At 44.4% G+C, this 15,805-nt stretch overlaps 1 protein-coding gene across 1 annotated transcript in view; it reads right to left on the bottom strand.

The window, feature by feature from the left end:
• The window catches only part of LOC138638501 (anthrax toxin receptor 1-like), a 69,495-nt gene extending 64,541 nt beyond the window's left edge, over window positions 1-4,954 (bottom strand). The window contains exons 1-3 of the mRNA XM_069727852.1: window positions 4,877-4,954; window positions 1,337-1,408; window positions 831-912 (exon numbers count right to left, since the gene is read on the bottom strand). Of these exons, the coding sequence (XP_069583953.1) occupies window positions 831-912; window positions 1,337-1,404 (150 nt within the window). The 5' untranslated portion in view covers window positions 1,405-1,408; window positions 4,877-4,954. The remainder of the gene's footprint in view (window positions 1-830; window positions 913-1,336; window positions 1,409-4,876) is intronic.
• Between the last annotated feature and the right edge of the window lie 10,851 nt (window positions 4,955-15,805).

Below are 15,805 nucleotides of genomic sequence, written 5' to 3'. Positions count from 1 at the left end.
CTGACACCAGTGACCGGAGGTAAGCTTTAAACCTCCGATCACAGCTGAGTGCTCACGCTGTCTTTGACAGAGTGGGAACTGCGGCTCTCTGACTGGTGAGGATGATTTCACCGCCAATCAGAAGCAGTGTTTGCTGCACTGTCATGCACATGACAGCTTGGCAAACACTGGATGTTCAGGCCCCCCATACAAGTGAATGGGGTCCAGGATCGGGTCCGGGTACTGTTCTGGTACGCTAACTTTTTGTAACTGTTCGGCCAAAGCTGCCGAACCCGAACATCCAGGTGTCCACCCATCTCTAGTTATTAATTAACATTAACATCAGCCCCCAGGAGTAGGCTTTCCTTCTGTAGGTTATCAAAATTGCGTGGGAACCCATACTTTTTTTAATTTACGGTAATAATTTATTTTCATAGGAGGTACACGCCCGCTCCTGAATACAATTACTAATAATAAGTACTAATAATTGTTTCCTGGTCGCGGTGATCTCAATGCGAGCAGGAGACAATGATGAGAACTGCCTTCAGCAGACGGAAGGCGCCTGGGAACAGAGCGAACTGTACCGCTTGTTCCCAGGTGCTGGTACGTGTCACGTGGATGGCACACAGATGTAACACACAGACAGCAAACATGGACACATGGACTGCACATGGATGTCACACGCATACACACGGGCATGGATCTCACCAGCACTGTCTTTTCCTGTACAGAAATAACCAGAACGTCTGAAGGAGGCCTTAACCAGCTATGTAATATGTGCATTAGGTCTTAATATGAGATAGATTCTACACATTTTATATGTTTTAAGTGAAAAAAACAGCTTAAGTTACCATTTTAAAACCTTCATGCATAAAAGTGTCACCTCCAGGCGCCTCGTTATAAAGCTTCTGGAGACCCAGACGTATAAGTTCTCTGTGAAGGACATAAAACAACCACAATGAATGGTAAAAATCAGCACAAGATGCGTTTTTATTGATTTTTATGAAAACGGAACCCACCAATAAAAATTTAGTAAGACACAAAACAGAATTATGGCAGGAATGAACATATTAAATCCCACAGCATTTCACCACTTGGAAGACTTTGACCCCATGTTTCCCCACCTTGAGGAACTTCTGTTAATAGAAATATTGACCCATAAACAAAGTCTGAAGTGCATGGCTCCTACTTTGTGAAATAAAATATCAATCAAAGCAAATTTCAGTCTTTAGGTTCCACAGAACCGGAGGATAACATTAAACCCAGTAGTAGTAAATCTCACACTGCCAACCAAAAATTCTATAATATCACTGTCTATGAATGGATGTATTGCTCCGCAATCACACCAGTGCTTTACCTTTTCTCAGTCAACTTCATGATGGTTGTAGCCCGGGAGGAGAAGACAATGAAGGACATCCTTAGCATTGGACTGTATCGAACACAAAGATTCATAAAATCAGGGAAATCCAGTGAATGCATGAGGTATGCACAAAATCTGCACTACACAATAATTTGCAAAGTATATACGGTAGTTACTGGATTGGAATGTCAATGAGAATCTATTTTTTACAACATTTTTATAAAATCTTCCAGGAGCAGCCATATCAAAAGGTACAACCTTCTGGCATTGTCTGTATAGTACGCGATTGCTTTATGGCAGCTGCAAAGAGTGGCAGTTAATTAACAGAGAATTGTAAATATACAACCCCTGGCAAAAATTATGGAATCACTGGCCTTGGAGGATGTTCATTCAGTTGTTTAATTTTGTAATAAAATCAAGAACAAAAAATGTGGTAGTCAGTAATGGTTACTTTTTTAACCAAGCATAGGGGAAAAATTATGGAATCACTCAATTCTGAGGAAAAAATTATGGAATCATGAAAAGCAAACAAACAGAAAAACACTCCAAAACATCACTAGTATTTTGTTGCACCACCTCTGGCTTTTATAACAGCTTGCAGTCTCTGAGGCATGGACTTAATGAGTGTGAAACGGTACTCTTTATCAATCTGGCTCAAAATTTCTCTGATTGCTGTTGCCAGATCAGCTTTGCAGGTTAGAGCCTTGTCATGGACCATTTTCTTCAACTTCCACCAAAGATTTTCAATTGGATTGAGATCCGGACTATTTGCCGGCCATGACATAGACCTTATGTGTCTTTTTTCAAGGAATGTTTTCACAATTTTTGCTCTGTGGCAGGATGCCACAGGATACCCAACATGCAGCCCCATATCATCAATGACTGTGGAAATGTGCATGTTCTCTTCAGGCAGTCATCTTTATAAATCTCATTGGAACGGCACTAAACAAAAGTTCCAGCATCATCATCTTGCCCAATGTAGATTTGTGATTCATCACTGAATATGACTTTCATCCAGTCATCCACAGTCCATGATTGCTTTTCCTTAGCCCATTGTAACCTTTTTTTCTGTTTAGGTGTTAATGATGGCTTTCTTTTAGCTTTTCTGTATGTAAATCCCATTTCCTTTAGGTGGTTTCTTACAGTTTGGTCACAGACATTGACTCCAGTTTCCACCCATTCGTTCCTCATTTGTTTTGTTGTGCATCTCCTGTTTTGGAGACATATTGCTTGAAGTTTCCGGTCTTGACGCTTTGATGTCTTCCTTGGTCTACCAGTATGTTTTCCTTTAACAACCTTCCCATGTTGTTTGTATTTGATCCAGATTTTAGACACCAACCAACATCTTTTGCAACATTGCATGATGATTTACCCTCTTTTAAGAGTTTCATAATCCTCTCCTTTGTTTCAATTGACATCTCTCGTGTTGGAGCGATGATTCATGTCAGTCCACTTGGTGCTACAGCTCTCCAAGGTGTGATCACTCCTTTTTAGATGCAGACTAACGAGCAGATCTAATTTGAAGAAGGTGTTATTTTTGGGTATGAAAATTTACAGGGTGATTCCATAATTTTTTCCTCAGAATTGAGTGATTCATAAATTTTTACCCTAGGCTTGGTTAAAAAAGTAACCATTACTGACTACCGCATTTTTTGTTCTTGATTTCTTTTAGTGTTTCTTAAAGCCAGAAAGTTGCCATTTAAAATGACTTTAGTTTTGTGCCATGTCTGTGATCTGCTTTTTCTCTACAAAATTAAACAACTGAATGAACATCCTCCAAGGCCGGTGATTCCATAATTTTTGCCAGGGGTTGTACTATTACAGCCTCTTTCTGAGAGCCTTGTTTATGAGTATAGTGAATATTGTTCTCATATTGCCTTCTATATTTCTCCATCAGTACAATACAGCTGTCATTAACTCGCACTGTACTGATCCTGCCTCAGTCTACACAACAAAGCTGACAAGAAGACAGGAAATGTCTGCCTATAATATTGGCTATAGTTTAAAAAAGAAACAAAAAACATTTCAACAAATATAGTTATAACAAAAAACATGATCACGTTATTATATCTGGCTTGTCAAGGTAAGGAGGCTTATTCGCCGTGCAATGAATGCTCCTCTGGGAAATATAATATGCAAATTGCCTCTTCTGAGAAAAAGAGGACTTAAACTCTATAGCGCCACCTGTTGGAAGTAGCGATCCTACAAGTCACAATCAACTCTTTAACGAGTCGTACAATATGACTTAGGATAAAAGCCAAATCAGTATCTCAATTCGCAGACACGGTGTTTCGGGCTGTTGGCCCTCGTCAGTGCGAAGCAGGAGAACTGATTTGGCTAGGTGAGAGGCTCTGGGGGTCTAAGGGGCACTCTCCATGACTCGTTAAAGGGTTGATTGTGACTTGTAGGATCGCTACTTCCAACAGGTGGCGCTAGAGAGTTTAAGTCCTCTTTTTCTCAGAAGAGGCAATTTGCACGTTATTATATGTATGCGTCTTAAGAGTTAAACATGTCTTCCTTCCACAGTGAAAAAAAACAGTGATGTCAGATGAGAATTTCTGAAAAAAGTGCTCTTCCAGCTGGAATAGCTCTGTCGTTCTCACAGATTAATTGATCCCATGTGGCTATATTGTGGTACTTGGAAAACATTCTACCTTTGTCACTCAGAAGTTACTATATACTGAATGATTTGTCCAACTCCCCTGGCCATAAAAAGGTCAACGGACACGATATGATACTTGGGAACAGCATTGAGCAGCACTTGTATAAATCTCCTGCCTATACAACTATGAATAACTATCGGCCTTATCTTTTTACAACAGTTGACACACATAGAAACAAAAATAAGTGACAGACCAATGCATAAGAAATTGGGAAATCTTTAATTTTTCCATAAAAATTGTCAGAATTTCATATACGGTTAGGGCTATGCATAGCAAGTATAGTACAAGTGCAAAGTGAAAGTGCAAGCGCAGCAATACCAAAAGGGACCACTAGGCTGAATGTCCACATGTGTGTCAGAACATACCTTTTAAGTGCTCTTAGCACCCTAATAAAAGGGAACATAGGGGCAAATGTAACAGGATCAGATGTTAATTTTCATCAGCTAGGTTGCAAATAAGGTGTTAGGACTATGCTCATACTACATTTTGACCATAAGTCAGTGGCTCTGTCGGGGCTTCTGTTTGAAACCTTGAAAAACAGCATTCGGGTGGAACCTGCAACATGGCCATTTACTTTATTGAGGAACTGTGTGACCTCCATTTCAGCAGTGTCCAAAAGTGTTGGGGGTTAGGGCTAAATCCTAGCCACATACCCACTAATCCGTGTCAAATTGCGATATTAACATGACCTAAAGCCCATCTGCTATAGTCCCATCTCTAAAGAAACAAAGGAAGCCCGACATGCCCAACATTGTCTCACATTTCCTCATTTCTCCATATTACAATAGCAATACGGACTGGGATTGGAGGATGGGAGAGGTGAGTGGATCACTAGTAGACCCTTTATGTATGATCACAGGTTATTCATACATACCTTGTGAATTTTTCAGTAAGACTTTCAACAAAGTGGTAAATTTCATGCCAGTGGTTCTTCACACTCCCGGACCTGTGGAAAATACCATAATAAGATCAATCAATGGTCATCAGGCTAGGGTCACACGATTGATTTTCTCTCATTCAAGAAAATCGGGCCGAGTATGCAAATCACACTCTGATCAGAGTTTGATTACAGTGTGATCCGAGTATAAGAAAAAAAATCTCCATGTACTCCATTCTGTCATACAAGTGTGGTACGGTTGTTCTATGGACCCATAGACATGAATGGTCGAGTGCAATCCGACAATTGATGCTGCAATTTTTACCTTTACATAGATGTTTGTAATACTACAGTGAATAGTGGGGTGCTCATACACATGGATGTTTGTAATACCGCTGTGAGTAGTGGGGGGCTCATACTTATGGATGACTGTAATACTGCTGTGAGTAGAGGGGTGCTCATACATATGCATGTTTATAATACTCCAGTGAGTAGTGAGGGGCTCACATATATGAATAATCGTAATACTGCTGCGAGTTGAGTAGTGGGGTGCTCATACTTATGTATGTTTGTAATATTGCAGTGAGCAGTGAGGGGCTCATACATACATATGGATGTTGATAATACTACAGTGAGTAGTGGAGTGCTAGGTGGTGGTAGATGTGGGTAGTAGTACACAACAGAGAGTATATGTGTTATTATAATGCTATGAGAAAATGAGGCTCATTAGAACCCATGACGATCATCTGTTATCTCAGGGGGGAAGTTTCATTTGGCCAAATAATTTCCTTGCAGTGACCCCAAAAGGAGACACTTTTTAAATAAATGTCTGACAATTCAAAATATCGGTGGGTTGGCGAAGCCAGATAACTAGTCTACTCCTACTTTGCAGCTCCCCAAACTTACTCATCTCACTCTTTGCGTTTTAATAGGATACACAGACAGTGAAAGTTTTAAAAAACTTACAGAAAGACACAAGAAAAGAAAAAAAAACTTCAGAAATTTAACATCATGCTGTTGTACTTTATATTTGTGGCAGTTAACTCAATAATAATTTCTAAGCACCAGAAATGACAATGATTCATGTTGTTGCTTGACAGCGTTATAAAAACTGCATGTTTCAGTGGTAGGAATATGGAAAGAATTCTGTAATTATCACTCCAGACTGTCTGCAGAGTAACAATATATTAGACACCTACTAAATATAGTATGCACAGTGTTCATCATATTGCTAAGTATTTCATACCTAGTAGTTTCTTGCCTAAACTACGTCTTTGAAAATTTTATGTACAAAGTATTGAATGTGACTGCAATGACCAGCGGATGCTCTGTGGTCTGTAGTTAGGTACCTACAGGGCCGGACTGGCCATCTGGCAATTCTGGCAAATGTCAGAAGGGCCAGTCTGGTCGTGAGTCGCCTTGTCTACTACATTGTTATCAGAATCTGTATCCTCAAGACACCATACTGTCAACAGTTGAAAAGGAGCACAAAGTCACTGGCTCCATCACTTACCCTAGCAGGCCACAGGCGTCTCATCTGTCTGCAACCTGCTGAGGTCAGAACCAACAGGGGACATCAGCGGTGCAATGCATTCTATAAGCTTAGTAGCATCTTAAGGGGTGCACGCGTGTGGGGTCAGGCACGCGCATCCTTGCAGCAAAGCATCACGCAGCTAAGCATAGAGACGCCGCAGTTATTTCAACGGCCGGGAATTAACATCCATCTACTCTCTTCACACAGGTACAATCTCTGCTTCCTGTCAACCGCTGCCTATCATCCTGCATCATTCCCTTTAATGGTACAATCTCTGCTTCCTGTCAACCGCTGCCTATCATCCTGCAACATTCCCTTTAATGGTACAATCTCTGCTTCCGGTCAACTGCGGCCTATCATCCTGCAACATTCCCTTTAATGGTACAATCTCTGCTTCCTATCATCCTGCAACATTCCCTTTAATGGTACAATCTCTGCTTCCTGTCAACTGCTGCCTATTGCCCTGTAACAATTCCTTTAATGTGCCTGCTGAATGTTTGCTAAATTCATTTGTTGTATTGTATTAAATACTTACTGCTGCACATCCATGCTGGGGTCACAGGAGACATTATCTTGAGCAAGGAGGTGTTAGAGCATATGGTTGTAGCCAGGCTCAGTGCCTTTGATCATGTAACCTCCCCTAGGGTGTTGGCCAATTGCTAATTTATCCCCAATCAGGTCCCACAATCCCTCTCACCTGATCCTTTACTCAGTTCTCTAAACCCTGCAGCAAAGCATCACGCAGTTAAGAAGGAAGACGCCGCAGTTATTTCAACGGCAGTTAGTCACGGCAGGAGTCAGGACCCCACATTATGTATCTGTCTCTTTTGGGTATGTCTGCTGAGTAAGCACTCCTTATTACTTGGACCTAGCTTTTCTATTAACCCATCATACTCCCTCATCATGTTTACATATGCCCTTACAGTGTTTGCTCCACTAACCCTTTCTCTCCTTCGCTATCCACAAACCCCAGCACCCTCTAACCAAATAATCATCTCCACTGCACTCTTACCTCCCCACCTGTCCTCCTTTACTGACCTGCTCCTCAGTCTCAAATCTGTCCTAATAAAACATAAAACAAGTCACCCACTCTCCTTCTTCCACCTGCTCTCCCTTTCTCTGCTTCTCCTCACTGCTGGTGACATATCTCCCAACCTTGGACCATCACAGATCATACCTCCCATGACTACCCCCTCCTATCGCTCCCTATCTAATATGAACTACCGCAATCCTTCCAACATAAAATCTGTGTCCCTGATGCCCACCCCCCTGCTCCCTCTCTCTGGAGCACTCTGGAATTCCCACTCAATCTGCAATAAGCTTCATGTGATTCATGACCTTTTTCTCTCTCACAAGCTTGCCTTCCTTGGCCTCACAGAAACATGGTTAACACCCTCTGACACTGCCTCCCCTGCTGCGCTGTGTTACGGCGGCCTCCACTTCACCCACACCCCTCGTCCCGGCAACAGACATGGTGGAGAAGTGGGTCTTCTCCTTTCTTATAACTTTGAAGTCCACTCTGTCTGCATCTACTGTCCCTCTACTGTCCCTTTTGGACTTACTCAGTGGTCCTCCGCAGGCACCCACACGGATTGACATACCCTAGATCTGGTTTTCACCCGTCTCTGCTCTCTATCTAACTTCATCACCTCCCCTCTCCCTCTATCTGACCACCATCTACTCACTTTCTCATCCCTGTCCTCCTCACCGGTCACCCATGTCCAGCAACATGTGCACCCCTGCAGAAACCTTGCACACCTAGACTCCCACACGCTCTCTGACTCTATCCTACCACTGGCATTCATATCCTCACTCTACCACACAGACACTGCTACTGCTTTCTACAATGCCACTCTCGCATCAGCTATTGACACGCCCCTCTAGTTCATGGCAGAGGTCAACGTATCAATAGACAACCCTGGCACAATAACACCATTAAAAAGCTCCGGCAACTGTACAGGGTGGCAGAGCGGCATTGGAAGAAAACACATTCGCAAGACGACTTCACTGCATTCAAACAGGCAACACTCGCTTTTAAATCTGCTCTCACCTCTGCTAAACAGGCCTACTTCACACCCCTTGTATCCTCCCTATCCTACAACCCCAGTTATTCAAAACCTTTAACTCCCTCCTCCGCCCCCCACAGCCCCCTCCAACCTTCCTTATCTCTGCTGAGGACTTTGCCACACACTTTAAAAATAAGATTGACCAAGCAAGGCAAGTCTTCATTGTTCAACCACCACAAGCCCTTTGTATACCAGACCAATGCCCAAACCCCATAACCATCTGTACGCTTGACCCCATCCCATCTTCTCCCCAACCTCACCACCACACTTATCCCATCCCTAACCCACCTCTTCAACCTATCACTAACTTCTGGCACCTTCCCTTCTGCTTTCAAACATGCCAAAATCACGCCTATCCTTAAAAAGCCAAACCTCGACCCAACAGCTATGCCCAGCTATCGCCCAATATCGCTGCTCCCATTCGCTTCCAAACTCCTAGAGCAGCACGTCCACGCTGAACTTTCCTCCCACCTCTCATCTAACTTGCTCTTTGACAATCTACAATCTGGTTTCTGCCCCATCACTCAACTGAGACAGCCCTGACCAAAATCACTAATGACCTACTTACAGCCAATGCTAACAGACACTACTCTGTACTCCTCCTTCTAGACCTGTCCTCTGCTTTTGACACAGTTGACCACTGCCTCCTACTACAGATCCTCTTCTCCTTTGGTATCAAAGACCTCGCCCTATCCTGGAACTCCTCATACCTTTCCAACCACACATTCCCCCACTACCTCGTCATCCCACCCTCTCTCCGTTGGAGTCCCCCAAGGCTCTGTTCTAGGACGCCTACTCTTCTCAATCTACACACTTGGCCTAGGACAACTCATAAAGTCCCATGGATTCCAGTACCACCTTTATGCTGATGACACTCAGATCTACCTTTCTGGCCCAGACGTCACCTCTCTGCTGTCCAGAATCCCTGAGTGTCTATCAGCCATATCCTCCTTCTTCTCCTCTCGCTTCTTCAAACTCAATGTGGACAAATCTGAACTCATCATCTTTCCTCCGTCCGCTGCCTCGAAGTAACCCTTGACTATTCCCTGTCCTTCAAATCGCACATCCAAGCTCTTTCCACCTCCTGCCGCCTCCAGCTCAAAAATATCTCCAGCATCTGTCCTTTCCTCAACCGTCAATCTACTAAAATGCTTGTGCATGCCCTCATCATCTCCCGCCTTGACTACTGCAACATCCTTTTCTGTGGCCTCCCTGCTAACACCCTTGCACCTCTCCAGTCCATCCTTAACTCTACTGCCCGACTAATTCATCTCTCTCCTCGCTACTCCTCTGCTTCACCCCTCTGCAAATCTCTTCACTGGCTCCCATTCCCTCAGCGTATCCAGTTCAAATTACTAATACTGACCTACAAAGCCATCCATAACCTGTCTCCTCCATATATCTCTGAACTAATCTCCCGATATCTTCCGTCACGTAATCTCCGGTCCTCCCAAGACCTCCTTCTCTCCTCCACACTTATCCGCTCCTCATCCAACCGCCTTCTCCAGAATATCCCCCATCCTCTGGAATTTTTTGCCCCAACACATCCGACTATCAACCACATTCGAATCCTTCAGACGGAACCTGAAAACCCACCTCTTCAGGAAAGCCTACAGCCTGCACTGAACCTGCTGCCTCCTCACCACTACTGAAGCTACCACCTCACCAACACCGGAGCTCCTACAACCCTCAACCTATTGTCTCCATCCCCACCATCCTGTAAAATGTAAGCCCGCAAGGGCAGGGTCGTCACCCCTCTGTATCAGTCTGTAATTGTTAGTTTGCTTACTGTAAGTGATATCTGTAATTTGTATGTAACCCCTTCTCATGTACAGCACCATGGAATCAATGGTGCTATATAAATAAATCTATAATATAAGGCTGGGAGCGTCACTCTGTCCGAAGCCTTTATAGACTGCGCAAGTGCCGGCGCAGTCTGAACCCCACAGAGTGACGCAGCCCAGGAGATCGCGGTATGCGTAAGCACTGAACGCACACCGCGATCTCCAACGGAGAAGCAGGGACGTGGCAGGAGGGTGAGTATAAGCTATATTCACCTGTCCCGTTCCAGCGCTGCGCGTCGCTCCATCTTTCGGGTCCTCTGCCTATGACGTTCACAGTTCAGAGGGCGCGATGACGCGCTTAATGCGCGCCGCCCTCTGACTGAACAGTCACAGCCAGAGCATCCGGAACACGGAGCGGCACGCAGCGCTGGATCAGGGCCAGGTGACTATAGCAAGTGTCGGGGGCCTGAGCTAGCGGCGACTCCAGCACCTGACCCCCACAGCGGGCCAGTGTCCCCGCCTGCTCAGGCCCCCCAGCACTCGGCGCTCAGCGACGATAGGTGAGTATGTTTTTTGTTTTTTTATATATCGCAGCAGTATACGGGGCATATACTATGGAGCATCTTATGGGGGCCATCAACATTTATGGAGCAGTGTACGGGGCATATACTATGGAGCATCTTATGGGGGCCATAAACCTTTATCGAGCAGTGTACGGGGCATATACTATGGAGCATCTTATGGGGGCCATAAACCTTTATGGAGCAGTGTACGGGACATATACTATGGAGCATCTTATGGGGCCATAAACCTTTATGGAGCAGCATACGGGGCATATACTATGGAGCATCTTATGGGGGCTATCAACCATAATGCAGCAGCATACGGGGCATATACTATGGAGCATCTTATGGGGGCCATCAATCATAATGGAGCAGCATATGAGGCATAAACTATGGAGTATCTTATGGGGGCCATCAACCATAATGCAGCAGCCTACGGGGCATATACTATGGAGCATCTTATGGGGGCCATCAACCATAATGGAGCAGCATATGAGGCATATACTATGGAGCATCTTATGGGGGCCATCAACCATAATGGAGCAGCGTATGGGGCATATGGATGGGAGCAGCAAATTACAGAACAGTGGCGCAGGATGGGAGCAGCACATGACAGAACAGGGGCCCAGGATGGGAGCAGCACATGACAGAATAGGGCAGCACATGACAGAACGGGGGTGCAGGATGGCAGCAGCACATGACAGAACGGGGGTGCAGGATGGAAGCAGCACATGACAGAACGGGGGCGCAGGATGGGAGCAGCACATGACAGGATTGGGGCGCAGGATGGGAGCAGCAAATGACAGAATGGAGGCGCAGGATGGGTGCAGCACATGTCAGAATGGAGGCGTAGGATGGGTGCAGCACATGTCAGAATGGGGGCGCAGGATGGGAGCAGCACATGACAGAATGGGGGCGCAGGATGGGTGCAGCACATAACAGGATGGGGGTGCAGGATGGAGCAGCACATGACAGGATGGGGGCACAGGATGGAGCAGCTCATGACAGGATGGGGACGCATGATGGAGCAGCACATGATAGGATGGGGACGCAGGATGGAGCAGCACATGACAGGATGGGGACGCAGGATGGTGCAGCACATACCAGGATGGAGACCATATACCAATATAAATGCTCGCCACCCGGGCGTAGAACGGGTTCAATAGCTAGTAATAATAATAATGATGTTACTGCATCAACAGCATCCACTGCATGGGATTTTTTTTATTTTTGGGTGGGTTGTGGGGACCATGACACTATATAGGGTGCTGTTAGTTAGACCATCATAGTATATAAAAGGCTGTGGGGTTGTCCACCATGCTATATATTGTACAGTTGGGGGATTCCATCATAATACATAGAGGCTGTTGGGAGGACCATCATACTATAAGGGGGACTGTGAGGTGGAACGTCATACATTTCCTTCTCCATTTCTCAAATTGAAGGAGGTGCGGAACCTAACACTTGCACTGGCCAGTTTTGAAACTTAATAGGTATATTGGAAGTTTGATCTCAGCCTACCTTTCAATAAAACATCAAAAGAGAAGGAAACGAAAGGAAGGAACTTAAATTACTACCTGATGCATAGTCATCTACCACTACAAGCACCAAGTACAACATGGCTGAACAGGAGCAACCTTAAAGTGGCATTCTCATATCCAAGATCCTATCCCAATATGTAATAGGTGTAATAATAATAATATTAGCAAATACCTCCAATTAGAAATTTAGTATAGTTTTTCTAATTCACTCTTTCCTCATGTGCAGGCATTGCAAGACTTTAGGTATCCATGGTTACGACCACTGATATAATGGGTTAGTTAGCTAGTTTGATAGCGGTCACAATCAGAGACACCCAACCATGGATGCCTAAGGTCTTGCGATGCCTGCACATGAGGAAAGAGACCTAGCGAATCAGGAATACTATACTATATTTCTAATTAGACATATTTGCTAATATTATTATTATTACACATACTACATATTGGGATGGGAAAACCCCTTTAACTTTAAAGGAAAGCACAGCAAAATGTGTTTTCCTATACAGTGTAACACCGCAAGAAGTCCAATAAAAAAATGGCATAAAGAATCTGACAAAAAATGTATATAAAACAGAAGGCATTTGGAAAATAAGTAGAATGAAGCCATAGAAGTTTATGAGTGCTGTATCACAGCTGCGCACAATTTATAGGCCGGCCAGAGCCGTAATCTGCTTAAGGACAAGATAATCTGAAAAGCTCATGGCTTAGATTTATATTTTACTCAAAAAAACTCAAACAATTCTCTAGTTACCATTCAGACAAAAATTTGCAGAGATGAACTTTTTTTGGCAACGTAAACAAAATTTTGAGGTTTTTCAAACCAAGAAATTGTGCGCAAAAGTGCTTATCGGAAGAATCTGGGCAGAAGAGAAACAAGCAAACACTAAAGCAAGTCTATCAAAAGCGGAGTTGTCAGCACTTGCTGCAATGCTGGACTACGATGTTTGTGAAGGCCAATTCAGAAGGTGGTCCTAAAACATCAAAACTGACCAGCCATTTCTGAAAACGACCGTTTCTCAATACTAAGCCGACTACCCTATGCTCAAACAATGCTCACCCACGCACAATTTACAACTAATATAAAAGAAAATGGGCAATAACACGATTTTGTGCTCGCTTAATACCACCACTGACTGTTAAATAGTGTAGGTCAGGAGTCGATTAATTCTGTAATTTAGTGCTAAATTAATACGGTGATTCAGTACTTAATCAACAGTCCCAATCAGATCTTACTAAAGCCATCATTCTGTCCATTAAGCCCTTTATTCAATGCTCTAATACTACCACAATTCATTGCATATTTATTACAGCTATTCAGTGCTCAATTAATAGCGCTATTGTGTCGTCATTTAATATGGTCAGCTAATAACTCCATTCGGTTTTCAATTCATGTTTTCTATGAATGTTTCACATAAAGTTATAGCTTTGTTGATTAAGTACCTTCCAGAGAACATAAACTATAGTGTATGCATGTTATTGATCATAAAACAAAGGCAATCAAGCCAAAAGAACGACCATAAAGTCTCAAGATATGAAAGTAGAAAAATTCTTTATTTAGACAAGATACATCGCAGGTAAAAAGGGATGTGCCCCAAGAATGTGCAAAAAACTGTAAAACCCCGCAACTGTGGCAGGAGTGCAGAGAACCAGGGAACCACCGATCACATCAATAGTATTGCAGGCAAGGTACAATTACCCCTCCCCATTGTAGAAGTTAATCAGAACTCATGAAGTTAATGTTATAAAATAAATAGCCCACAGGTAATACGATCATAGATATAATTACACCCACTAAGGGACAAACCAGTAACCGATGGGATACACATTACCTAAGCAGCGATGGTATACGGGTTCCCGGGGTCCGTGCACTCACCCCGACGCACCACACACCTTACAAGTTACACAGTCAATGCATGTCACACATATTGCATGTTGCACACATACACTGCATGTTATACACATAGTCCATGCTGCACACTGTTAGGGCTAGCGGAACGCACCAAATAATAAGACAGATAGAGTATGGTGCGTTCGCAGCCCGGGGTCCACCGTGCAGAGATGGAACCTGCTGCCAAGTAATGAAGGACTATATGGCGGTACTCATAAGTATACACTCGTGGGTTAAACTTCACCCAGCGTGAAGGAAGCGATCCTGTTGCGTCACAGGATCGCGGTACAGCACATAGAGCGCGAGCAAGTAGTCAGCGAACTCAACCCCAACTAGGATTGAAGTCCGATTAGACCCTTGCTGGCACAACACCGCAACTGGGTGTGTAAGGAAGCTACATAACAATATTAGGGCACAAGAGTGCATGCGGTGCCGCACTGACGAACGCCACTAACCACCCAGGCTTGGGTAAGGAAAGCACAGAGGAAGTGCACGGCGCCGTACTGGCGGTCACAGCAACTGGACGCTGTAATGAGTGATTCGTGCTGTAGGATAAGTCGGGCGCTAGATAGCAACCATACACCTTCCGCGAACAGACATTCAATAGGGAAGGGGTATCCAAGGACGACTTGCACTCACAACAAACACACGTATTCAATTGTACACTAGCGCATGGCCGTGCGGTCATGCGCAGTTTATATAGTTGCAGCACAGGAAGTGGCCACAGAAACTTTGCCCTTCCAAGACCTGCCAAGGGGACCAATGGAATGTGCTGCAGGGCCTGAGCACATGACCCTCGATCTCCAACGGGAGATCTTGCCCTGGGCATGCTCAGTGTGTGCAGACAAGGACTTAGTCCCAGAGAAGTCCGCTCGCTGCTGACCAGCACTGGCTTTAATGGCAGAAGCTGAAGAAGCAGCAGTAACTCTCTGTACAGAGTGAGAGTGAGCAAGACGCTGGGACCGACGTCCCTGCTGAGCAGACTCCACTGCGGCTGGATAAGAATGGGAGACCGCAGCGGAGATGGCTCGAGATTCCCCCTGTGCAGAAGCGGGAACTCGAGACCTAACACACACATTGTATGTTACACACACACTGTTCATGTTGCATACACTATTCATGTTACCACCCACAGAAACACACACACACACATGCACACAGTGTTGAGGACATACCAGACTTTCTTCTTCCCTTAAGTTGTTCCTAAATCCCACAGGGTGAAGAACCTTTGGTCACATGGCGATAATGTCACCAAAGGTCCTTCAACACCTTAACCTCGAAAACTGCACTGATAATGCAGGAATGGTATAATCAGTATGGCTTCTGGCTTGTAAAGCTTGGTGGTCCTTTTACGGATGGAGGACTAGTTCTCCCCTCCCCAAGGCCCAGCATATATTTAATAACAATGGTATACAATGTTGCCATCATGTGACACTGCAAACATGTATACTGTATGGACCAGGCAATGCCTGCCTCATTCAATGCCATAAGATAGGTGCCCACTTATTCATGCCCAAATAATATTATCATACAGTGAAAAATATCGAAAT

The sequence above is a fragment of the Ranitomeya imitator genome, chromosome 1 (genome assembly GCF_032444005.1).
Source record: "Ranitomeya imitator isolate aRanImi1 chromosome 1, aRanImi1.pri, whole genome shotgun sequence".
Taxonomy (NCBI): Eukaryota; Metazoa; Chordata; class Amphibia; order Anura; family Dendrobatidae; genus Ranitomeya; species Ranitomeya imitator.
Note: the sequence above shows the minus strand (reverse complement) of the source record. Positions and strands in the feature narration are given on the sequence as shown.